This window comes from Hippoglossus hippoglossus, chromosome 6 (genome assembly GCF_009819705.1).
Source record: "Hippoglossus hippoglossus isolate fHipHip1 chromosome 6, fHipHip1.pri, whole genome shotgun sequence".
Lineage (NCBI taxonomy): Eukaryota > Metazoa > Chordata > Actinopteri > Pleuronectiformes > Pleuronectidae > Hippoglossus > Hippoglossus hippoglossus.
In genome coordinates, this window is record NC_047156.1 from 27,912,735 (window position 1) to 27,938,269 (window position 25,535).

The 25,535-nt window shown below is 39.0% G+C and overlaps 1 protein-coding gene across 1 annotated transcript in view; it reads right to left on the reverse strand.

Moving 5' to 3' along the window:
- The window catches only part of LOC117762750 (NT-3 growth factor receptor-like), a 123,660-nt gene that overhangs the window by 71,774 nt on the left and 26,351 nt on the right, over positions 1 to 25,535 (reverse strand). The window contains exons 2-3 of the mRNA XM_034587343.1: positions 18,023 to 18,097; positions 13,936 to 14,007 (exon numbers count right to left, since the gene is read on the reverse strand). Of these exons, the coding sequence (XP_034443234.1) occupies positions 13,936 to 14,007; positions 18,023 to 18,097 (147 nt within the window). The remainder of the gene's footprint in view (positions 1 to 13,935; positions 14,008 to 18,022; positions 18,098 to 25,535) is intronic.

The following is a 25,535-nucleotide window of genomic DNA, read 5'->3' on the forward strand; positions in this document are numbered from 1 at the left end:
AATAATCCTTGATTAGTCCCACAGAAAAAGCCAGAGAAGACCTCAGACATTGCTGTGGTAGGGGGTTCTCTCAAATGTGTTCAACCTGAGTTGAAGTCTGATTTGGTGACACCCTGTGATGGTCATCAGTGTGGTGGGCTAGCTAATTCAGTTTCTGTCTACTATAAACCACCAATTGTCTTATCTTTCTGCACATCGGAAACAGGATGTGATTAACTTGCTTCACACATATCCTTCTGTGGTGAAGAACGTGCCGTCTCGCACCAATGTGTTGGTGCATGATATTGACGTGTGTAATGCTACCCCTAGTAAACAGCATGCTTACCATTGTCCGCTAGCTAAGAGAGAGGCCATGAAGAAAGAGGTCAGCTATTTAGTAGAAAATGGTCTTGCCAAGCCCAGCTGCAGCCCCTGGAGTTCTCCATGTGTATTGGCACCTAAGTCGGATGGAACTCCTCGTTTCTGTATTGATTTTCGGTAAGGTAAAGGTAAATGCTGTTACTGTGTCAGATTCTTTTCCTTTGCCCCGCATGGATGACAGGGCTGGGCCAGCTGTGTGCATTTCAAAGTTAGATTTACTCAAAGGGTACTGGCAAGTTCCCATGACTCAGCGTGCAGCTGACATTTCAGCAATTGTTACCCCTGATGCTTTCATGCAGTACAATGTAATGGCCTTCGGCATGAAAAATGCACATGCCACTTTTCAGCGCCTGATGCGGTGTGTGTTAGGGGATGTGCCAAATTGTAGTGTTTATCTCCACGATGTGGTAGTCTATTCCAGTGACTGGGAGAGCCACATGTCCAGTTTGAAATCTGTTTTACAGCGCATTGCGGATGCCTCTCTGATGCTTAACTTGGCCAAGTGTGAGGTTGGCAGAGCCACTGTTACCTACCTTGGAAAGCAGGTTGGTCAGGGACAGGTACGGCCTGTGGATGCAAAGGTCGCAGCCGTGGTGTCTCTACCAGTTCCCAGCACTAGGCGTGAGCTTAGACGTTTTCTAGGTATGGCAAGATATTACTGTTGTCTTTGTAAGAACTTATCTGTGGTAGTTGCTCCCCTTACCAGGTTGTGTAGTCCTCTGGTTCCGTTTTTGTGTGGAATGAATAATGTGAACATGCTTTTAAGGCTGCCAAGTCTCTCCTCTGTAGTACTCCTGTGCTGGCAGCGCCTGACTTTTCTCGGCCTTTCCAGCTTGAGGTGGATGCCAGCGCCAAGGGAGCTGGTGCGGTGCTGTTGCAGGACAGGGGTGGGGATGTGTGCCACCCTGTATGCTACTTCTCAGCCAAATTTGAGCGGCATCAGTTCAATTATTCCACTATTGAGAAGGAGACATTAGCCATGCTCCTTGCCCTACAACATTTTGAAGTGTATGTTGGCTCGAGTTCATCCCAAGTGACAGTCTACACCGATCATAACCCTCTTGTTTTTCTAGCCCAGATGTATAACAACAAGGGCTTGATGCGTTGGGCGCTCCTGGCCCAGAGCTACAACATCAATATCAAGCATAAGAGAGGAGCAGACAATGTGGTAGCTGATGCGCTATCCCGTGGGTGAGGCCATGCTGATTGAAATTGTAAAGTGGTTGTATAATGATTGGTAAGGTGGTAGTAGGTTAATTATGTGAACAGTTAACGGGGAGGGGTTTGTTCTTATGGGAGGGGGTGTTTTGTTTCTCTCTCTTTCTCTCATCTCCTCCAGGTGTGTGCTCTTTTAGCACCTCCACTGGCCCAGCTGAAGCCACACTGAAATCAAGGAGTGGCAGATAAAACCCTGAGCAGAGCGTCAGCTGTCGCCAGTGGTCCAAGCGGCAGTGTGGAAAAGCTGCGTGGGGACTTCCAGTGTGCAGTAGTAGGTGTTTCGTTGTGTATTGTTTCCAAGGTTCATTTGTTTTTAGTTGGAGATTGTCTTCCGTTTTTCTTATTTGCCCTTCCGTTTTGGGAAGGACGTTTTGTGTTCACCCTACAGTTATTAAATAAAATACTGGTTTTATTTGAACGCATCCTACTGGTTTCTTGTTTTTGCCCGGTTTATTTTTTTATTGTTTGTCCCTCATGCCCTAGACGTCTTTGGGACGTAACACTGAGGAAAGTTTCAAAGGAACCAACAACACCACAGACATAACCACATGCACTTCTTAGGAACAGAAAAAGTAGTTTTAAGAGGCAGACTAATAGCATATTCCTCAATTCAACTGTCAGTGAACATTTTGTTCTGCAGGAGATGAAGACACTGGATGCCCCGGCCTCTCAAACAGACATAGCAGCAACAAATCTCCAAACAAAGAGAATATTATCTTCTAAGACTACATCAACGACATTGAACTTGACAATAAAACTGGTAAACTCTTAGCTAACCAATTGAAATAGAAATTAGCCCCTCCAAGGCCATGTTTCTCTGCTGCAAAAAATTACATTGCTCTTCCTGGGTTGGAGTGAGATGCTGCTCGAAGGAAAGCTACTTAAGTATCTCAGGATCTTGGTCAATCCAACACTATATTTCTAGCCTATACTTTACAGTAAGTACACTGAACACCATATAAACATGTAAAAGCCTATATACAAACAAAAAACTGATGTCAAATTTAATAGTTACCATTTAGACTTGCTGTGTGACTGTAGGTCAGGAGATTAGAACCCTGTTGATGATTCCAACTATCAGGTTGTTCCTGAATCATTCCTCAGTTCACAAATTCACTTTTGTGGACATAATTGTTACATTAAAGGGGACATAGCATGCAAATTCCACTTTGTTAGTGCTTCTACACGTTAATGTGGGTATCTGGCATGTCTACCAACCCAAAAACTCTGGGAAAAAAACACTCGCGCGTTTTGTTATGGTTCCTCTAAGTCAGAAACGTCATGCTTGAGCGACTCGATTGAGCTTCCTGGGTTTTGTGTCGTAACAAGGCACTGGAAGTCTCCCTACATGGTCTTGGCCCACCCCCCACCTCATCCCCCCCCGTCACGCTGGTTTTACACTGGAGGCAGCGAGGCTGCGAGGCAGCGCAGCGCCGTTCCCAAGCGCGCAGCCGCCTGGCTGTTCACACGGGACGTGCATTTCTCCGCGATGAGTCCATCACATCTATCACCAGCTCATTGGCTGATTCTCTGGTCGACTGTCGCAGCATCCGAGCCGTACTCCTCCCTCAGAAGCTTCAGCACATTGTCCGAGTACTCGTCTCTGGGCCGGGTTGGGACTGGGAGGCTGCAGCAGTTGCTCGGGCGCGACCGCTCACTCTCCTATGCGTGAGCTGGAATTTGTGTCAGCGCCACACAGCCAGCAGTGTGGAAGACTTCCGCAGTGTTCAGTACTACTGTAACACTGGCACAAACACACAGAGCCCCCCCACTCGTTACGCCGGACGCGGAAGCGCCGCTGCGAGGCAGCGCAGCGCCGTTCTCAAGCGCACAGCCGCCTGGCTGTTCACACGGGACGTGCATTTCTCCGCCTATTGCAGATCCATAATGAGGCTCTTTCCACTACATCCCCCAACCTGCAAGCAGCTGTCTTCCTCTCTCTCTGCAACTCCAAGAGCTGTTAGCGTCTTCCACACAGACTGCGCCGGGAAACCTCTCAATACCAGTTATGAAGCTTAGCGTAAGTTCAGTCAGGAAGACTTAAACCTGCATACTGATCAGCTGATTGTGGGCGGTCCTAAATATCCAGGAACTCCCACAGGAGGACTTAACCTGCATACTGATCAGCTGATCGTGGGCGTTCCTAAATATCCAATCAGGTCTGCGCGGTCTCTTTCAGCCAGTCATTCAGCAGCTGTCAAACTTTAAAAATCCCTTCTCCTCTCTTCCGCAGTCAGCCGTCATTCAGTGACTGTTTAAATCCCACATCGTGTTGGCAGCGATCATGGACCATGATGATGGATCCCAATAGTATCAGTGGATCATGACAACGGATCGTGGACTATGGTGGCAGCTGATTGCGAACTAAAAAATCTACAAGACTGCCTGACAATATACCTATTACTCGTGGCATCCACTGCACTTCTGTCCGTCCTGGAAGAGGGATCCCTCGCATGCGGCTCTTCCTGAGGTTTCTACCTTTTTCCCTGTCAAAAGGTTTTTGTAGTTTTTCCTTACTGTTGTTGAGGGTTAAGGGCAGAGGATGTCACACTTAGGGAAGTCCAATAGGACAATGCTCATAATATGGGCCATCCAAACAATCGATTGACTGATGAACCACCACCAGTGTCTAGACCCCGGGGGGTATTCCTGTTCGACGCTCTGCTCCACCCCCTTCTAATCCTGATGACATCACACAGGGGTCTAAAATGCCAAAGACTATAAACATTCACATTACTTCTGTGCATTTGTCAAAATAAACATCGTTAAATTGTTAATCAAGTCTCTCCTGATTGAAGTACTATTAGGTCTTGAAGCATAGTGATAATGGCAGAGGTATTGGTAATGACAATGTGTAATAAAATGTAAATCCACCTCTTCTGTGTCTGTGTCTCTTTGCTGCACATTCTCTTTTAATGCCAGCCCCACCCGTGTCCTCCCTCTCCTTTCATCTTGTGGTGGAACAACTGTTGTCCATTCATAGCTGCTGAGATTATGGACCTTATTATATTCCTCTCAGAACAGGAGTGGAAACAAGACATATTTATACTTCCATTTCATTTTAATTTTTTTCCTATTAACCTTGAGGCCTGTAGAGCATTGAAGCACTGAAATATGAAAATATATCTGGTGATGCCTCCAACTAAATTTATGTTGCCTTTTTGGCAGCTTCTCCTTGTATCTAATGTCACATCCAAAGTAATATATTTTAGTTTTAAAACACATTCATTTTGGTACATTTATGCCCAGCATCTTCACAACTTCAGTGTTTTTGAGCCCCTAAAACAGAAACGCTTTTGGCTCTGCTTAAGTTTTAAAACTCGGACTGAAACTGTAAATGCTCACATTCACTTCATTATTGGCTTGATGAGTCATGACTTCACTACCAGTGGTGAATGAAAAGCATTGGTAACACTATCTGTCAGTAACAGTCTAATAAAAGAAATCCTTAGTCTTACATTGCTGTTCCTCATTTGCATATTTACCACATCATGATGTTCGATTGAAAAAACAGTTCGTGAGATTGGAATTAAACCATGTGAATTTGTAGTTCCACAAAACACTCAGTTTTCACTTTAAACAACTTTAAACAAAAATGGCACCAGAAAAAGTTTTCACAGAGAGTTTGACTAACCCAGACGTATAACAAAAAATAAATACAATTCTGTACAATACATGTGCCTGGTAAATGTTCTGTGACGTGGAGTTTTCTACAATGTGATGCATGATCGTTTTGTAATAATATATCAAAACTTTAAACTTTCCATTTGACTCACAAATATTGGTTAATGCTTTCATCTCAACCAGGCTAGATTACCGCAATGCTTTATATGCCGGTTTACCAAAACATACAGTCAGACATCTGCGGCTAATTCAGAATGCATCTGCCAGATTCCTTACAGGTACGCAACAATTTGAACATATCCCTCCTTTACTAAAATATCTCTTATTGGTTTCTAGAACATCACAGAATCCACTTCAAAATCCTGTTAGTTTTCAAAGCACTTAATGATTTAACTGCACAATACATTTCTGACTTGCTCACTGGATACAATTGGGTTAGGCCTCTCAGGTCAGCAGTGCTCTCAGCCAAACTCAGATTTATGTCTGGCGAAGGCACCTTCAGTATCCGTGGTCATGTTCTCTGGAACAAGCTGCCTGCTGACCAAAGGTCTGTCATGTCAACAGTGTCAACTTTTAAAAGCAAACTTCAAACATTTCTTTTCTCACAGGCCTTTGCCTGATTTTCTGTATTTAATCTGTACGATTGGGGTGCCTATTTCCTGTTCAGCTGCTATGTGAATGTGTGAGTTTATATGAACTAGTTTCTAATCTATGTATGATTTTTGTCTGATTGGTTCATGAATGTGTGGTGAATTTGATGTAGGCTTTATTTTATAATATTGTTGTATTCGTTATTTTAGTATATGATTGTTATACTGTATATATACACTCTGGGATAGCCTGTCCCCTCCCTTCCTCCACTCTCTTCAATGTTTGACAATATTTCTTTTGACGTCAGATTTGGGATAAAAAAAAACATTTTTTTATTCCATCAACTGTGTCACTTTTTCACAATACAGCTTTCACTGAACGTGTTTCTTCATCCCATGTATTGTATTTGTGATGTTTTATATACACTTGTCACTACTAAATATAACAGCTTGCTGTCTGGTGTGACACTGTCTTTAAATTTTTCTCCAGGTATTCTTGATGTATTTTTGTGATTTTTGCATGTGAGCACAGCCCTGTAGTCTCATAGCCTTTTAAGGGCATTGGCAAATATTTACCTGTGCCAGGAATAACTGGCATGCTTTTTTAACAAGAATCAGCCAGGTCTGCACACTAGGGACTAGTAGTGGAAAAATAACTAAGTGTGGTTGAAACTGGATATTGGGCCAGCTCCTCAGTCAGGCCTTATGACTCCTTGCTTCCTTCTGCAACCTTTTATGACCCCATTCAACGCGAGGGTGACACAGGATTGTAAATCTACATGTCAGAATGCCTGTGTCCACAACAACAGCAGTTTGCTTTCTCCTACAGTATTGGTGATGATGCATTTAGAATACTTGTGAATTGATGTATTAGATTTTTTGCTGTAGTTGTGCATTCTCTTATGTTGTCATAAATGACAAAAAGGGGGGAAATGTAGTGGAAAAATAACTAAGTGTGGTTGAAACCTATTTTGTAGTTGAAAAGTAAGTTTTTGCAGACCTGTCTAAAGACTTTTATGACCTGTCTAAATACATATATAACCTGTCTAAATACATTTATGACCTGAACTGTTTATGATCTGAACTGTGTATGACTTGAAAACTATATGACCTTTTTATCACTTATTTACTCTCCAAAGAACTGAATTTATGTCTGCTCTATCTCCAAAGAAAACATATGTAAATCAGTTTTCTGTGTTTTGATTCCTGTTTCAAACTGCGCCTACAGAACCAGTCTGAACTGGCTCAGGCAAACTACCTTGGTTCTCCTATATAAGATCCTTGCATTTGACTGTTCTGCATCTTCACTCTGAGATCCCTGTGACTCTCTGTGTTGATCCTTTCTGCAGAAAGCCCCTATTAAAATACACAAAGACAAATTTGGTGTTCCAGCCTCTTGTATTTTCAGATTTCCATCACAGTAGTCAGGGTCAGGGCAGGAGTAATGGCTGGAACAGGAGAATTTGCAGCAGTGGCCAGAGCCGGAGCAGAGTCTGCAGCCATTGGGGCGGTGGCGTCCAGCTCTGCTCTATGTGTTTTGTGTCGGGTGGAAGATGATAGCATTCAGGTGCCTCTCCGCTTCCTGAATTTCATATGTGTGAACATTTTTTGCACCAAATCTTTTTGAAATTTAGTTGTAGCTCTTAACTTCAGACGGTTACGTGATCAAAACTAGAAATCTGGAAGTTGGCTTACAAATGGCTGAAATGTAAATTTAAACCAGAGCTTCTGGTGGTCAAGACACCTTTCTTAAGTAGGAGGATGTACCACTGGTGTGTAGTCACATATTCACTGTCTTGTCTGGTTCTTGGGGCAATCAGAAGGATTTTCTCTGCCTGTTTATATTTTCTTTTTGAGCTGATTACCATAACATTGTGTGATAGCAGTACTTATTGATAGATGATATCACACAAATAATGTTGGAAGATGATTTTTACTCTTTCATTTTTCATTTCCCAAATTAGAAACATTTATTGGTCACACTTGTCTAAATCAATGCTTCTAGTGCTGACTGACTCCTAAAGACTAAAAGATTATAAAGAAGCTCTGAAGAACTCATACAACACACTCAAAAAAATGAATCCGGGTTGTTGTTGACTTTATATATATTTTTTATGTTCAGTTTAATTAAAAAACATGAATTTGTTAAGTTAAAATACTTTTTTTTAATCAAGTCAATGTAATTGTGCCTCTAGTTATCTTTACAAAATAATAATGTTTTGGACAAGCTCGAAAAAATGATGTCAAGCCAATTAGGGTCGAGATACTTCTTACATCCAGATGGTGGCAGTAATGCAATGCCAGGTGCAGTAAACCCCCGAAGAAGAAGAACTCTACACTGCGCATGCGTAGAAGGATCTGACCGGAGTTCAAAAATTACTTTTTGGCGGCAGGCAAGTGGAAAGAGGTAAGAGAAATTTCTTTTAACTTTTGTAACCTGCAGTATTATTTATATTGTAAATATGGGTCTTATATGAGATAAATATGTGTCTCATACCACATACTTGCTTGTTTAGTTTTAGAGAGCAGGTGCATATTTAACATGTAGCTAACTAGCTAAGTTAGCTAAACTAGCTAAGTGAGCTACATGTCCCTGGGCGGAGCCCGCCATCCCTTAACAATTTACCACTGTGACACACCATTGTTCACCTGTCCATTATCTATAACAGCTCAGCTTTAGACCGCCCCGTGTCTGTAACGTTAGTGATCCCAGCTGCCATTGAGTCCGTGGCAGAATATGACCTGGCTCATCGCAGGCAATTTATGGTAAAGGCAGAGTCTGCCTGTGCAACCTGTATTTAGCAATGAATTGGCTGCATTTGAAGTTGTGTATCTGTTTTTTACGGAGTTGTACTATAGTGTGCCTCGCTAGGTTTCTATAATTGTGTCTGTCTGAATTCAAGTTAATGATTACGTTATTACTAAAACCCATCATCTTCCTGTTGCTACTTCATTAAAAAAAAAAAAGTACCTATGCGAATCAGCGGGAAGCTTTTATTGTGAAGCAATGTAGAAAGGAAATGCTATGTATGTGCGGGTAACTGATACATTTGAGCTAGCGGACCAGCACGTAATTTATTGAAATAAAGCACCGCGTTTGCAGTGTTATGGACTTGAATGAAAAGCTAATAGCCGAAAGTTGTGCTAGCTAACCGCTGTATACTAACGCAACTCGTGTTGCCAAAAATACGGAATCGTTCCGTTATTGGACACCAGTTAAATACGGAACACGTCTTCGTTTAGTATTCTCTCACGGCCGGTTTGTGTGACAAAGATGTGGGAAACCCTCCTGCTCTGCCCCCCCTTTCGTGTTTCACCTTACGGAGGGGGGTGGGGGGTCTAGAATTGGGCATTGTACTCTGCCCACCCAACAGTTCAACTTTATTCTGTTCCATTTGAATCTGCCAATCACGGTTATTTAATTCGCCCCGTCAGAATTTCCTGATTTCTGAATTGCTGGTTAGACACAGTTGGCGAATCATGTCGCATCTCTCCTCTCCTGGAGCGAGGCGGAGTGATCTCTCACACACACGCACACACTCAGGGGAAATAAGTTTCGTTTTTGTTGCTGCCTTCAGATGCTGTCGAAAAACAAAACACTTCACAGGGGACAACCAAGCCAAAGTCTCCAGGTGTTCACAGATTGTAAAGCAAACCAGTTTGTTAAACGTTTATAAACACGTTTTAATTAAATGAATGACACATGTGTCATTAAATATAATATAAATATAATGTTGTGTTTAGTTGAAACGTCTTCCATTCACAGGTACCTCACTGGAACGCATCACCTGCATGTGTGCTTCCGCGAAGGCACAAAAACGTTCTGTGGCACTAGTCTGTGTGTGGCAGGCTGCACCCCTATTTTAATATTTTTGAATTCTAATGAAAATGACAGACATATTCTTAAGAATTCAAAGTTTATTGTTTTTTGTAAGGGTTCTTATTATCATGCTATAATATTATATCAGTGGTATGAAATGCTTTCAAAATGATGACAATAATATAATTTATCACAATCATTTCAGGGAAAACTATTTTTCAAAAACTAATGGCACTCTCCCTCCTTTTGCAGGTGAACATTTATCATCAACCATATGTGTTTTTTTAACACGACTTCCCACAACTTTATATGTAAGTATGTTATATGTAAACTATCCGTTTTTTATTTTATGTGAAAATGTATATGCAAAATGATTTTTTACAATGCTTAATGTTGGATTAAAGGGGGCTTATTTTATGCATTAAAAAGATAATTCACAGAAAAATTAATTGAATTTCATTTGGTTGATGGCTCCTTTTTTATGTTGAATTTCAGATTGTAGCTGTGACAACCTGTATCTTCTCCCTCCTTCATTGAGCTGGCACTGCTGAGCCTTCATGTGGTATGTTAACAGTTAGACTTTTCTAAGAAAACTGTTATATAATGGGGCATTATTATAGCAAAAATATTTACAAATGTCCAACCATTCACACTCCTCACTCCCTCTGGCTCCGCTCAGGTGCTCTGGTGTTTAATCATTCACATTTGTTTAGTCTTTTTTTCTTAATTTACAGATCTATTTACACATATACTAATTTGCATACACATTCATAAATATCAATACCCTGTTTTTTTCGGGGTTTTTTTTCTGATTTTGCACACCGAATCCGAATAACTATTTGCAAAGGGTTAGGGTTAGTATAACCCTATTTGTAAAAAAAATCTGCAGCGTCACACTACCGCTGCCCTCTGTTTGTATCCCTGTATGATCAGTTTTTTGTTATGTATTCATCTTGAATTCAGCTTGTCAATTTGTACAGATGACACTGAAAGTTACACTCTGTGATTTCATAGTTTGTTTTTTGTCCTTTCTTTCTCATTTATGTAAGGATACTGACGCTGTTGAGAGGGAGCTTCAACACATTATTCTCGGCATCTACAGCATCAATGTTGAGGGAGGTGATGCCACCACTTCTCCAGCCGATGTTGGAATAGTGATCGAGGGTGTTGAAGTTCTGCATGACTTGAGAGACATTGCCTCTGCATCTGCACTCTTGATGGGAGTTATATATGCACTGAACCTCAGTTATCCTCAGGAACTGAAAGCCTTCTTTGAAGTGCTTCAGAAGGTCTTCCTTCAACTTGATTCTTCCAGACTTTCAAGCAAGGTCCAGATGCTCAAGAACAAACTCTATGAATAAGCCAACCATTTATATCGATGCTGAATGTTCTGTGGAATAGCCAGCAAAGCTATATTTTGCGCTGTAAATAAAATGATAAGCTAAAAACTACAATTCAGTTAAAAAAAACAACAGTGATTTAACAAATTTTTTAGAAATGTTATAGTCTAGTGGTACTATTTAGTAAAGTTTCAGAGTCAAATCTAAGTACAGTATTGACATTACTGATAGCAGTTTGTCTTTCAGTTGTGCCGCTCTGCTCGGCAGATTAAACCATCTGCTGGACAATTGTGCGATGATTCCATTTATATCTTTCCCTAAACATTTTTGTATGGTGTGTTAAATATAACAAAGTTATTGTATATGTATTGGTTAACACAGATATATCTGTGATAGGCCATTGTCAGCCGATTATATTATATATATATATATATATATATATATATTCTGCAGCATTAATTAACATGTTATGTTATTTTCTCCACAATGCTAAAATGAATGCGCGTTAACGTTTTGTTAGATGTTACAAAACATAGGAAAGTGGAATTGTTGGACCATGTTTTAAAAATTGTTGGATGTTTTTTGCTGTTGGACCATGTTGCAATGTTTTAATAAAAAGTTAAAAAAATAATTTGGTTGTACACAATTCATTTGTGTGGAACCAGTTGACAAAATAGGATTATGTTAAAGTAATTCATAAAAAATACATTGGATGAACACCGTTAAGTTAATTGAACTTAAATTTATTATATTACTACTATAAATAAGATATATGTAAGCTGTAAATATATTATTTAAGTCCATACAACATAACTTAAATTGGGTGAACGTAAATTATTTAAATTGGGTGAACGTAAATTACTTAAATTGGGTGAACGTAAATATATCCTGTTGATCTGAAGTTATTCTTTTGAGTTGGAACGACTCATTATTATTTCATTACTGTAATTCAAGTTAATTCATTTGGATGAAACTAATAATTTAGCTTTCAACTAACCTAATACAATTTCGTGGAACCAGTTGACAAGATAAATTTAATTAAAGTCAACGAATCATTTTTTTGAGTGCATTAAGGTTTCAGGCAACCACCAATGAAGAATTATCTACGGCACCTAGAGTAGGGCTGGGGTATTGCCAATGATTTTCCAAATTGATTCCATTCAGATTCACAATGTCTCCTTTAGATTTGATCCAATATGGATTAAATTAAGGATATTTCAGTTACAATACCAATTTTGCTTGGATATTAGATAAAAAGAGATTATCAGATAACTAATGCTGTAAACTGTGCAAAGAAACCTCTAACTGTGCATTCTTTTTTTAAATATTGAGGTTTATGTTGAGAATTGACCCCAAAGTAGTTGAATTATTCTACTTTTTATTTCACATGACCAACACACTACAGCAGTTTAATCAAATAAGTTCTGTCTGAGACAGAGAAGATGGCTGGGTCTTTGGCTGTAAGCTCCCACTCTTTAATTGCTTCTTAAAACCTTTCAAATGAATTACTTGCAATATGGCTGGTTTCTATTGCCCTGGTCTGTAAAGCACGAGACATGAGCCTCCAATCATTGTCGATAAAGTGAGAAGTAATGGTTGGGTATAAATCTGTTGCTTTGGATGTCCAACTGTCACAAATTAAGGCAATTATCTCTGCTCTGCTGATTTAAGAGAAGTTTTAACGCAATGTTTCACATCTGTACAAAGGTTAGGGATTGTTACTTCACTCAAATGTTTGCATGTTGGTAAAACATAACATGGTACGGTTGTATATCCTTGCAAAATTAATCCAGATATCTTTCTTCATTATGCTATTTTATGAATCAATGTCGGATCATTCAAATGAAAATCTATTTTAATAGGAGAATACACTTTTGTAAACCCAGCCCTATCAAAGAATACCTCATAATGCAAAATGTCTTGTTCTCAAATATAATACAACCCCCAAAATATAGTTACCAGAAAAAATATCATGTACATGTACGACACATGCAAAGACAGAGTTGACAAGTAATAACCCTAGTGCAGGGGTCGGCTCTGGAGCCGCATGCGGCTCTTCAGCCCCTCTGCAGTGGCTCACTGTAAAGTGTTTTGCATGAATTATATTTTTCGTGAACAATGAACTGAACGAATAAGTTTTCATATGATGAACATGAGTGACGTTCACTCCAACGAGAGTGAACTTCATTGTTGAAGAACAGTGAAAACACAGAGTTTCTCTCTGGTCCCAGCTGCTCACTGTTCAGAGCAGAAGCTGCAGTTGGTTTGTACCGAGCTGGAGTTTCTGTTTCCTCCTCCACTCTGCTCTCACTATAACTAATAAACACTCATCACTAGTTATCAGGACCTGATCAGCACATGATGTCACTTAGTGTTTGTTTGATTCGCTCCAGAGTTTATGAGGCTGCATTTAAACATCATGAAAATGACTCGTCAACGTTTTGTGCTCAGTACAACACGAGACGTGACGCTCACAGTCAGGACTCAGTGTTAAAATGAGCGGAGCGACACGCAGACATGATCCGACACCATCGATTCAGAACCAAACACATGACCGGACGTTTGTCACCTAAATCATCCCAATAAAAAATGGACTATGAACGTGAAGTAGTTCATTTTAGGAGCCGTGAACTTAGTTCAAAATTTTTAAAATTGAACTATGAACGTGAACTAGTTCATTTTAATCTGCATGAACTTAACTCTGAACTAGTTCATTTTAAGTGTGAACTGGCACAAGACTGAGTATAACTATATATAAAACTTTATAAACTGTGTTATCAAATATGTTTTGCGGCTCCAGACAAATTGTATTTGGTGGAAGAGGGGGCAAAATGGCTCTTTTGATAGTAAAGGTTGCCAACACCTGCCCTAGTGCTAACAATAGCATTGCTTTATCCCAAAACTATAAAGGGACCTTTTAGATTTTTGGGGGGGTTTCAGACATTTTGCTTTGCCTCAGAGTAATGTGTTTGTGTGTACTCACATGTAACGCAAGTGGGGGTTCTTGGAGAAAACACGAGTATGGATTGTATGCAGGTTGCTCCTTGTTATAGTGCTGAGAGAGAGAGAGAGAGAGAGAGAGAGACAATGACTTTCAGCTCCATCTCTGAATGAGTTAAACAGATTAAAAACAATCATCAAAGACAATTCAAGCAACGATAGAGAAAGGAAAAGAAAGACAGGCAGAAATAAAAACAAAAGATATTATGAGATAAACAGATAACACAACACAGTAGGAATGAAGGCAGTAATTTCTAAATCTCATCCATTTTCAAAGCTGCAAACATAAATTATTGATTGTGGATAAATGCTAAATAATTAAAACAATGACAAATGAATTTCCATTCAATAGGAACGCTTCTGTGTTACATCTACCAACAGACTGTTAACATCACATGAATGAGAGAAGGGACCTCATTTATAGAACTGTCCATAGGACCCAGGCCAAAAGTTAACATCTCATTTTCATAGTAATGAATGCAGGTGTCAGGTGAGGTGCCTCAAGAAGGCAAATTGCAAGTGGCAGCCCAGAGGAATTTCCAGTGTGCTCTGTGCACCTACTCCCCCGAACAAGCATGGTCATTTGTTCAATGTCACTGATAAGCTTGCATACAATAAAAGCCCTGAAAACGAATTAAAACCATAATTTGTGAAATATTTGATGATGGAAAACTTTGAAAACACTCTGTTCTCTTGCTCTACAAAGACATTTGATGTTGAAATTGCCCCTTCTCAAAGAGAAAGTGTTGCACATAGATGCACTGTATGAATGTGTGAGTGAATAAGTGAATGGCAGAAACTGTACTGTAAAGCGCTCTGAGTGGTCAAGAATAGAGAAGCACTGTATAAATACAGACCATTTAGCATAAATGTCTTTGGTTCTCAACTTCAACACCTTTCTCGAACCATCAAGTTGTTTTTAATAATTTTTAAATCTCTACTTTCCATGGGATGTGGTATATACATACTATTTCAAGAAATTTTTTTTGTGACTACAATGATTAAATGAGGCCAATAAAGGTGTTGGTGTTTTAAGGATTTGGTGAATTTGCAGTGCAAGTGGATGGTGCTGCTAATGATGAGCACAAATCTTTACACAATCTACAGAAAATCTTTTTTTGAGGGCGTTGAAATTCAACCAAAATAAACATTCCTTAAAGCCCAATCTGATGGGTTAACTTTATCACACCACCCTTTTCTGAAGCACTGAAAAAAAACTTCCAGGATTTGCTACCACAACAAAGCGATAGATGCAGTGATAGATCATTTTACTTTATTACTTGGCCAACATTTTGCCCAAAATTAAAGACCCTGAAATTAAAATGAATATAGCACAGGTTTTTTGATAAGCAACTTTCTAAAGTGACATTATAAACCATGTAATTTTGACCAAAAAAATTACACTCAGGTAGAGTTGTGTCAACCAGACCAGCTGTTTTTTTTGTCCATAGCAATGTTCCGTAATGATTGAGGATTGATAGTACAAAAAGTATTTTTTTAAATTTTTATTCAAGGTGTAGTTTTAGAGATGTCTCTTTTATAACACTGGTATTTATGTTTCCGGAGACAAATTGGTAGTAAGGCTGAGTGGCATCATCCAGTTCTCTAAACATATCAATGCTCTGAAGGATTCAGTTCTCAGAAATCTGAATATTTCATAGAGATGTCGTAGTTTTTCCTGTGTAAGATAGATGTGTCATAGTATTTGCAATCTAAACATTAACTTCTCTAAATGTTTGCTTGGAACCATATCTAGTGGCTAGTAGAGGAGCTGCATATTGAAGGCACTTCAGCCATGGCTGCTGCTTGAATGATACTGCAGGAGAGAATGGATTTCATTCCTCAGTATTCTCTTTTCTCTGCAGTTTAAATTTGAACCCAAATCAAATTTAATTACAATCCTCCCCCTCTGAATCTCATTACTGCTTGACCGAGGGGGGATTAAGAGGTTAAATAAGAGTGTGGAAGGAGATTAGGATTCACAGTAAAAAAAAAAAGTATGTATTGAGTATAAAATTATTAGCTATCATTATTATTATCATGCCACAGGGTTATCCATGTCTGCCAATTATCCACCAACAGCCATTAGATTTATCATTGGCCATTTTTAATTTGTCCATTCATTTTTTTTCCAGTGCGAAAAAACTAAATGAGTCTTACAGTCATCCAGCCGTTAAAGGGTTAAAAGGAAGCTACAGCAGAACCACATGCTCACTTTTAATTATCTAGTTGTCAGTGGGAGAAGAGCCAGTGTATTTGCTCAGCTGGAGGATTGAAGTCATTCCCCAGAGTGGAGGATGTGCTATAGCAGTCCTCTGAGAATCAATACAACTCAGCCTCTGTTTCTTCTTCTCTTGTATTGTATTTAGCTGTCACTGGACCACAGCCACCGTAAAAAATGTAAAAACATGCATGCACACCTGCCCATGTGTTACAGCTATTTATGGTCTATGCATTTGTTCCAACTGTCCATCCTGTTGTGATTGTATCACATTTTGAATGGGAAATTAAAGCAATATTAGCAATATTAATTAGTCAATGTGTGTATTTACCAAAGTATCTTTTAAGCAGTTACTTCAATTCCATTGAACATGTAATGTAATGACAAATGCAGTGCTTGTTGTAAATCTGCTTGTTTGGAAGAGCTGTTTGCTTGTCCTGTGGTAATGCTCTGGAGCTACTTCAGAATTATTACTTGTCAGCCCTCCTCAAACAGGCCTACAATATTTTTTGATGTACAGTCTATGATGCAGAATGAAGTAAGAAAACAGTTTTTCATACCTGGTTTATCTGCAGTGAAGATTTTGTGGTCAATGTTTCTTATAAAACATTGCTCATGTGTTAATAAGTTTATTTGATTTTACATAAGTGGGGTTATTAATATATAATATAAAGCATTGTAGCAACAAAATTTACATTGTGCTATTACTTTGAAGAAAATTGCCAAATAGAAGGTGATCCAATGAATGTTGTTGCTATGACGAAGCTCAGTACCCGCTGCACCCGGGACTGACTGTGTTTGTGTCAGTGCATATGGTGAAATAAATGAAAAATAAAAAAGAACTTATCAAAGTTATCTAGTGGTGATTTTGCTCAGGGTTTGACCCAGTTGCCAACCACTGCTGTAGTTTATCAGAGGATGTAGAAGAAAATTCAACACACACATAGTGGTCAAGCTTATTTTATTAATTTCTGGTAGTCTGTTGTTAATTGTATGTCTATTTGTTTAAGTACACTAAGGGCAACTACAACAAAGTCAAATTCCTAGTATGTTTTGTTACGTGGCGTGTTTTGTTTCTCTCTCTCTCTCATCTCCTCCAGGTGTGTGCTCTTGCAGCACCTCCACTGGCACAGCTCAAGCCACACTGAAATCAGGGAGAAGCAGATGAAACCCTGAGCAGAGCTTCAGATGTTGCCAGTGTGCAACAAGCTGCGAGTGGACTGTATAGTAGTGTGCATTAGTTGGTTGGTGTTTCTTTGTGTATTGTTGAACTCTGTGGATAACTTCTGTTAGTGTTCTTTCGTTTTCATGGTTAATCTTCATTTCTTTGGACATTGTTTTCAGTTAGTGGTTCGTTTTCTTATTCCTTCTTCTGTTTTGGGAAGGGCATTTTGTGTAGACCTTACGGTTATTAATAACAATACTTTATTTTTCTTGAACGTATCCTGCTAGTTAGTTGTTTTTTCCCAGGTTTATTTTTTGTATTGTTTGTCCCTCATACCCTAGACATCTTGGGGACGTATATGGCAAATAAAGCTGATTCTGACCATTACTGAGTGTTGGTCGCTATTGTAATCAATTTTTATTCATATTGAACATATCCTGTGTCCAAATCGCACCAAACATGGCACTGCACATCCCATGACCACTAAGAATACATGTGTGAAGTCGATTCGAACAAGTGAGACGGTCAGACAGAAAGACAGACGTTTGTGTAATTAGTAGGTCGCTGCACGGGAATGGAGTTAAATATTCTTAGCAGCCAGATATTTTAGTTGTGATATGTTCTACAATTACAACACTGCATGAGCAAACGGACACAAATACATTGAGAAATGTTTCTTCTTACAGCCTCTCTAAGCCGGTGTAGAGCTCCATATCCACATCCCTCAAGCTTTGCAGACCCGTCCAGGACTCAATGTATCTGAAAAGAAGGAAAGTAAAGACTTATCAGTTGGGCTGTGAAGATTATTTCCTTGAACTGTTTGGCCCATAAAATAAAAATTATGAAAGATACCCATAACATTTTCTCATAGTCATAATTGTTTCTTCCAACCAATGGTGCAAAAATATGTCATTTACAATAAATACTGCAGTACCTGTTGTAAACCTGCCTGTTTGGAATGGGCTGTTTGCTTAGCCTGTGGTCATGCTGGGGAGCCTAATACAAAATTACTCCTTGTCATTAGTGCCCTTGGGCAATAAACACAATCTAAAGACCTGAGTTCACAACTTTTCAAATTAAAAGCTCTGTAATTCAGCTGTTTATAAAGCATTGCTGAATCAAAACAAACATTGTGCTTTACTTTTTTTTAAATTGCTAAAGAGGAAGCAATTCTATGAATGTTATTGCCCAGGCAGGAATCAGCACTCGTGACAAAAATGAACGTCTGTCAGTCCGATATTGTGAAATGAACAAATTATCACAATTATTTAGTGGCCATTTTGACCTGTGGTTTAACACAGTTATGGACCACTGCTGTTGTTTATCCGATGGTGAAGAAGAGGACATGATCAAATCTGTTCGCAGACAAACATAAAACATTATTGATCATATCTTGTCCCACCATATTAAACACTGCTCTGCCCATGGACCACTACAAATACTGATTAACAGTAGGACAATACTGACAATATGCTGAGTGTTAGGTCGATAAGACGAATGGTTTACGAGATATGCGTTCTACATACAGATAGACAGGTATTTATTCATACTGAAAAAAATGAATGTGTTATCACATAAAACTTTGTTACTTCAAAAAAGGGTCCCTGTGTATACAGGGATTTGGTTTTTGACAGGCTAATGTCATGCTGTTTTACATAGATACACACATTCCCAGTGTGCAGTGAAATATTCCTTTATGCCTAACTTGGCTTCTAATTCTCTCTGTCTCTCTCTCTGGCTGTCTCTCTCTCTCTCTCTCTCTCTCTCTCTCTCTCTCTGAAGAAAATCGAACCGGCCCACAGTGGAGGATTTTATACAAACCTCCACTTAAAAATCGGACTGGCGACCTCCAGTGGAACATTTTACACGGTGCCAGTGCTTCTAATGCTTTTATTTCTGTTCTTAATCCTGCTGTTTTTGACAAATGTCCATTTTTAGACTGTTTTCCAGAGTGCAAGCGACTGACAGGTTTCTTCTCTTTTTAACAATGGTTTTTAGTCTCTTTAACGTGTTTTTTACAGAGAAGGTTTTTACCATGGGAACAGGCTACAAAAAATTTAACAGAAGTGGCAGCTCCTAAATTACCTCTACGGCGAAGCAAAAAATGGCAATTTATGTGAGCAGAAAGAACAGGGTGGAGAACAGAGAAGGGCAGGAAGCAAAGGAGGTGTGGCTGGTGAACCTCAGGGCAAGACTGTGACTAGAGTAAACTAATGTTTTGAAAACATGTTTATGATCAAGGGTCTTTTAAAACATGCTGGTTTTTAAAAAATGTCATCTGTTCCATAGTCAATGATCAGCTGTCTTTTCCACACTTTAACCGAATGATGTATTATTTATTTACATTAACACTTTTTTGTGACACCCACAGATTGTAGTAATGAAATATGTAAATTAAATGTTTTGTAAAATAAAAAATGTCTCTCTCTCTCTCACACATACACATGTCTACTAAGGCATATATATATAAGTACAAAAATACTTGTGATATGAAGAGAAAACAGAAGAGAGTACCAAAGAAGTGAAAGAAAAGGGTGGAATATACCAAAATAAGGCAGCCTTTAGCCTTATAATCCTATATAGCTTTGGTGCATAAAACATCTTTGTGGTAAACATGTTAAAAATACTGCTGATAATGAAATGTTTTTGGTCATCAATAATAAGTAAAACTACATATATAATTTACCTTGTCAAATTGTATGTCAGCAGTTTAACATTAGTTTAGTAATCAATTCACCATAAAACTTCTGCATTCTGTAAGCCACCACTTTGAGGGCATGTGTCACCATATTTCATACACTGTTTAATTGCAAGAATAAGACCTAAATTGTTTTAAAATCAGCCCAATCAAAAAAAAGTGACTTTGTACTTATTATTGGAAGAAGGTCAAACACAGAACTGGGTTTTGATGCCCAACACCCAATACTGCCTTTGTCCCAACCTCCCTCTTCCATTCTCCCTCTATCACCATCCCTTTCTTTCCTAATCTTGGCAGTGAGTAAAGAGTCAGATCTCTCACCCACACAAACCATCAATGTTTGCCTGCCAGGACATAGAAGAAACATTATATTATTATTATTATATAACAGTATAGCCTCCTACATACTCTGCATCTAAAGTGTAACAGTCAGAGAGATGGAGGTAAGAGAGGGAGAGCAATTTTGCTGGCAGAGAGAAAAAAGAACAATGGGGCATGACAGAAGCTTACAGAAGCTTGATTATAAATTGCACATAAGCATTATTACAGAGAACCAGTGCATTTTCTTACACAATTAGAGCAAGAGGATATAACTACTGGATAGCAATTTCATTGCAATACTTATGCAAATGATAGATGCTAGATTTGTCATTGTAGCCATGGCTCAGTCATAATAAATATGCCTTAAAATCTGAGCAAACAGTCATCATGCCTGTTATAGGGCTATTGTGCCTGTGATAATAGTGCCTGTCTAATTCCACAGATACTCCATTCTCTCTTTAAACAGTACCCAAGGTCAGGTTATAGATAAAGGGCCAACCAACAGTACATTGTAGTGTTCTTTACGTTTGCCACCACAGATGTAGTGAAGAAAAATGGAACTGTGGAAGCTCTGATGCTGCAGCAGGGTTTAATGAATGTATAAGTGAATGTTTTTTACTTTTCAAATTGATGTGAATATGCCAACAAGGGAAACAATCAGTCCACAGCCGATGTTAAAAATAAAATAAGGCAAATCTGAAGGCAAAGCAAAAGGGTCAAGTGAATTAAATCAGTCCACCGGTGATAAACGGGCAAAACAAGGTGCCTGTTTCGAAGGAATGTTTTGCTCCAGAATGCCAGCTGGATTCATAGGCAGATAAATTGATAGAGACTTAGCGAATGTTGAGTCCTTAACTGCGCTCATGTGTGAGTTAGGGCTGGATTGACGCGTCGTATGGAAGGTGGCTGCGCACAGTCAAAGCACTGACTCACCAGAAAAGCAAGCTGAAGCGAAAAAAATCGCCCACTAGCATAGGTCCCCAATAGTCAGGCCGCGGTCCGGAAACAGACCCAGAAGCCGTTCTACACGGACCCAGACTCTGTTATTAGATTGTGACTGACCGTTTCTATTTTATCCTGGGCACTTTTTCTCGCACTTGCGGTAGTCTTATTTTAACCTGCGCAGCTTTTTACGTGTTTAAGGTAGTAAATCCTGGCAACACATGGTAGAGTTTACTTCTCTGAACCAGAGAAAGTGGGAACAAGGAGGAAAGTTAAAGCTGTTTAGTTGAGATTGTTTATATGTGAAATGTAGTTATATAAAGAAGAAATGGGGAAACTCAAACTACATCTTTTTATTAATTTTTTCAAAAATTAAGCACTTTATTTTAAGATACCCTTTATTTTTTCTCCTAGTTACATGAGAAAATAATATTTATTTTATTATTAGAGTAAACTTCAGTACTCAATAATGTTAGATTAATCGATAAATAAATAATCGATAGGTGCAGCCCTCGTGTGAGTGGACTGATGGTGAATTGCTGGCTCAAAGTTCAAATTTATGACTGATTAAAATCAGAGGGGTTTAAAGGAACTAGAGCAGATGTAGAATAATGCTCCGATATCCACAAATATCAGTGATAAAATGTTCCTGATAAATGCTGATGAATTAATGTTCTAAAGTTTCAAAAGAAAACATGATAATGACAATAAAATAAGCAATGTTTTTATTTTGTCTCTTGACCAAATGAAGAAAATCCATCAAGGATTTCAGCTACATTAGATAATGTGTGATATGCTTGAGGGAATTAATGAAATGTGCTATGAAGCGTTGACTTAAGTATTAAAATCCTTTAAATTAATAAAACTGCATAAGCTTCAACAAAACATAAGTCTATGTGTAAGTATATTCATAGTGTGAAATCTTGATCTTAACAGCACAAGTGCTATAAAATGTAGTCCAAGTAAAGAAAATGGAAATACTGTAGATTAACTGTACTCAACTACTTTACCACTCAGATAGTTAAGTTTCATTGTATCAAAACACTATACTGTAAAAAAGATAGATGACCTTCGAGTGAGATCCAAAGGAGAGCAGGGAGAGACAGTCTCTGTACTGTCCTCGTCTGTTTGGGACATGTGATGAAAATTATGATTTTAATAATAATCACTCCTGTTCAAAATCAGCAAAATGTAAAACACACATTATGACAGGAATTTAAAATAAATATATCAAATTTATTTAAAGTAGCACAGATGAACGAGCACTCGCTCGAGGTTGCTGTGCCTCATGTTCTATTGTATGAAAGTTTTAAAGCCATTAACTAACAAGTTGCTCTTACTTTGTTATGTATGAAACTGATAAAACAGGACCTCTTTCAATGGGCGGTATTAAAGCGGAGATTAAACGTCGATAACTTCTCACTAATGCAGAACAATGGTGACACTATGGTTCAAATAATAATCATCAGATGTTAAGATCATGTCAGAGATGAGAGGAGTTATTGAATGGAAATTTTGAACTGAGCCATGTTGTTGGTTTTTTAAAGCTGACTTTTCAGAATGAAACTAGAGGAATGTTGAACAAAGAGATGTCAATGAGAACAATCTTATTGACATCTCTTTAGCTTGAGCTCTCTTTCTTGGGAATTGCAAACTATTCTAGACACTGAATCTACGAGTAAGCTGCCATGGACTCCATTGTGTCCACGCTGCAGACCACAGTACAACGGACAGAGGAGATGGACAAGGTTTTAATGACCTCAAAAGGGCAATCTTCAGCGCCCCCTGCCTTCGATTCCCTGACTACAGGCAGCCACTTTGCCTGTAGGTTTGTGAGAAGAACGGTTACGTCATAGAAACATCCTGGTGCAGAAACACTACTCTCATTACCGTCCTGTTGCATACTACTAGTCATGCTTGTCTCCTGTTGTTCGGCTGTCTCAAGGCTGTAGCCGCTGTTGCTCTTAAGATTGAAAGAAAAATGATAAAAAAGAAAACAAACTCCACCCATTGTTTTGGATCATGATTATGTGGTTCTTGTTCCCCATTCAGTTTGGCATATCTTGAACATTTCTGCTACTCAGCACAATACTTACTTAAGCCCCCACCTATAATTAAAGCAATCACCACATCTGAACCCAGATACTCTTCTTCCTATGATGGATGAAAACGATGAACATGAGTTGTGGTTATTGAAAACCCTAGACCAATCTTGTTGCAGACACCAATACCAAATTCTGATTTGATTCTGTACATGAACGGGTCAGGAAGCAGGCCGTCTGACATGAAAAAAATATTGCTGGCTACACTGTAATAACTGGATAAAAAGTATTGGAAGCACGAGCGTTACCCTCTAGTAACTCTGCGGTATGGTATGCCCTTACAAGAACCAGCATTCTGGCAAAAGTCAAAGTTGCAACCATTTAGACACTGATTCTAGATATGCTTTTAGTGTTGATTTAAGTCAATTATAGAGAGAGGTTGAGAGGTTGTTCAGTCTGTCCGTGATCCCTTTTGTTCCTGTTGCCCACTGTCACGCATGTTCCATCACCATGAAAAGGGGGGATCAATGAAATAATAAGATCACAATGGTTTGCAGAATGGAGAGATGGATTACCTTTCAGCAAACTAGGAGAAAGTACAGCACAGTGAAACACGATCATTTGTTCCATTAATCGGGTCCTTTTATAAATATGGAAATAGATTTTGTAAATATGCAAAGTTGTTAGCGCAACAATTACTTGCTAGTATTGTAGACCAGTTTTTTAAGTAGGTTAAAGCTTTCCCAACTAGGAGACAGGATACACAGAATTGTTGTTAAGTGCCTTAAGTGGATACCTTTTGATATAAATAGCTCAGATCAGGTTGAGAGAATGAAGTTTACAACAAAAGAAACGCTGACCGAAACGTTGGTGACCACTGGTTTGAAGTGGGCACACACAGATTGCCTATTGTGCTTTATTCCATTGAAAGCACACCTAGTGCAAGCACACCTTTGACACCCGATAAAACTACTCTGCTTTTGACGCATGCTTCTCCAGACGCCCATGAAGTGGTGACGTATAGAGGGAAACAGGGAGTGGTTCATCATCCCCTACTAATGAGTGGTCTCAAGAGGAGGAACTTGTTCTTGTAACTTAAATGTTCCGCACAAAATAAACACTATTCAAAGTGCACACATATAGAATAAAAGAGCTAAATGATCTGCTGAGCAGAATAACTGATGACAATCACACTGACATGGTTTAGAGGGGACGAGACAAACAAAGAAGACTTGACTGAAACCATGCATCTCTGAGTTACCTATGAGCAAAGAGAAACACACAGATAATGAACTTTGACTGGATCTGTTAAAATATGCTGAGTTTGATGCATTCTCCAATGTTTAACCCCATTTTTAATAAGACTGATTGCAGACCTCCACGAATAAAAGTGTGGCTGATGAGATACCCGACCCAAAGCCTGACACTGATTGGACGTTTCATAGGTAAAGGTAAATTAAATGAATCTTTCTGAGAAGACGATGGAGATAGCAGGACTTCACCCCTGTAGGTGGGGCCTTCAATGTTTGTTTCTACCTGAGACAAATCCCTAATGCTTTCCATTATTTCTATTACAATTCTGATTTCTAGTAATCAGACTCTAGTAACAGAAAGTTAAGAAATGTAATACAAAGTAAAGCAAGCACAATTGAAAGTTGAAGAAGCACAGTTGAGCGCGACGCTAGACGCTCTTTAAGAGGATGAGGAAACAGAAGCTGCACTTGCCGCAGCTAATGTTTTTGAACAGCACACTAGTACAGCAGAAGACAGATTCAGAGGACCTCTATGATCATACACAGGTCAAATTTCCCGTACATAGAAGTCATGCTCGTAGTCCACAGCCATCTGACACTCTTAGCCTGCATACAGGGGTTCATCAAAGACTTTACACAATCAATGATCCACAATGCATTATCAACCTTATGAGATTCTCAGCAGCCCAACCACACCACACCTTCACCACCGGTAGCCTGTCAGCCCACTATAGATCAAATACATCTCCACAGGAGAATAATGACTTTGCTGTTGCTGATCTTGCTAGATACCTGGCAAAGAGACTTAGTTGCTGAGGGTCTGACCTAGTTAATGGATAAACCAGAAGATTACTGGGCATGGAAGGCATCATTCGAAAACGCCATCGAGGGGTTAAGTTTAAAGCTCAGACAAGAACTGGATCTTCTGACACGGTGCCTTG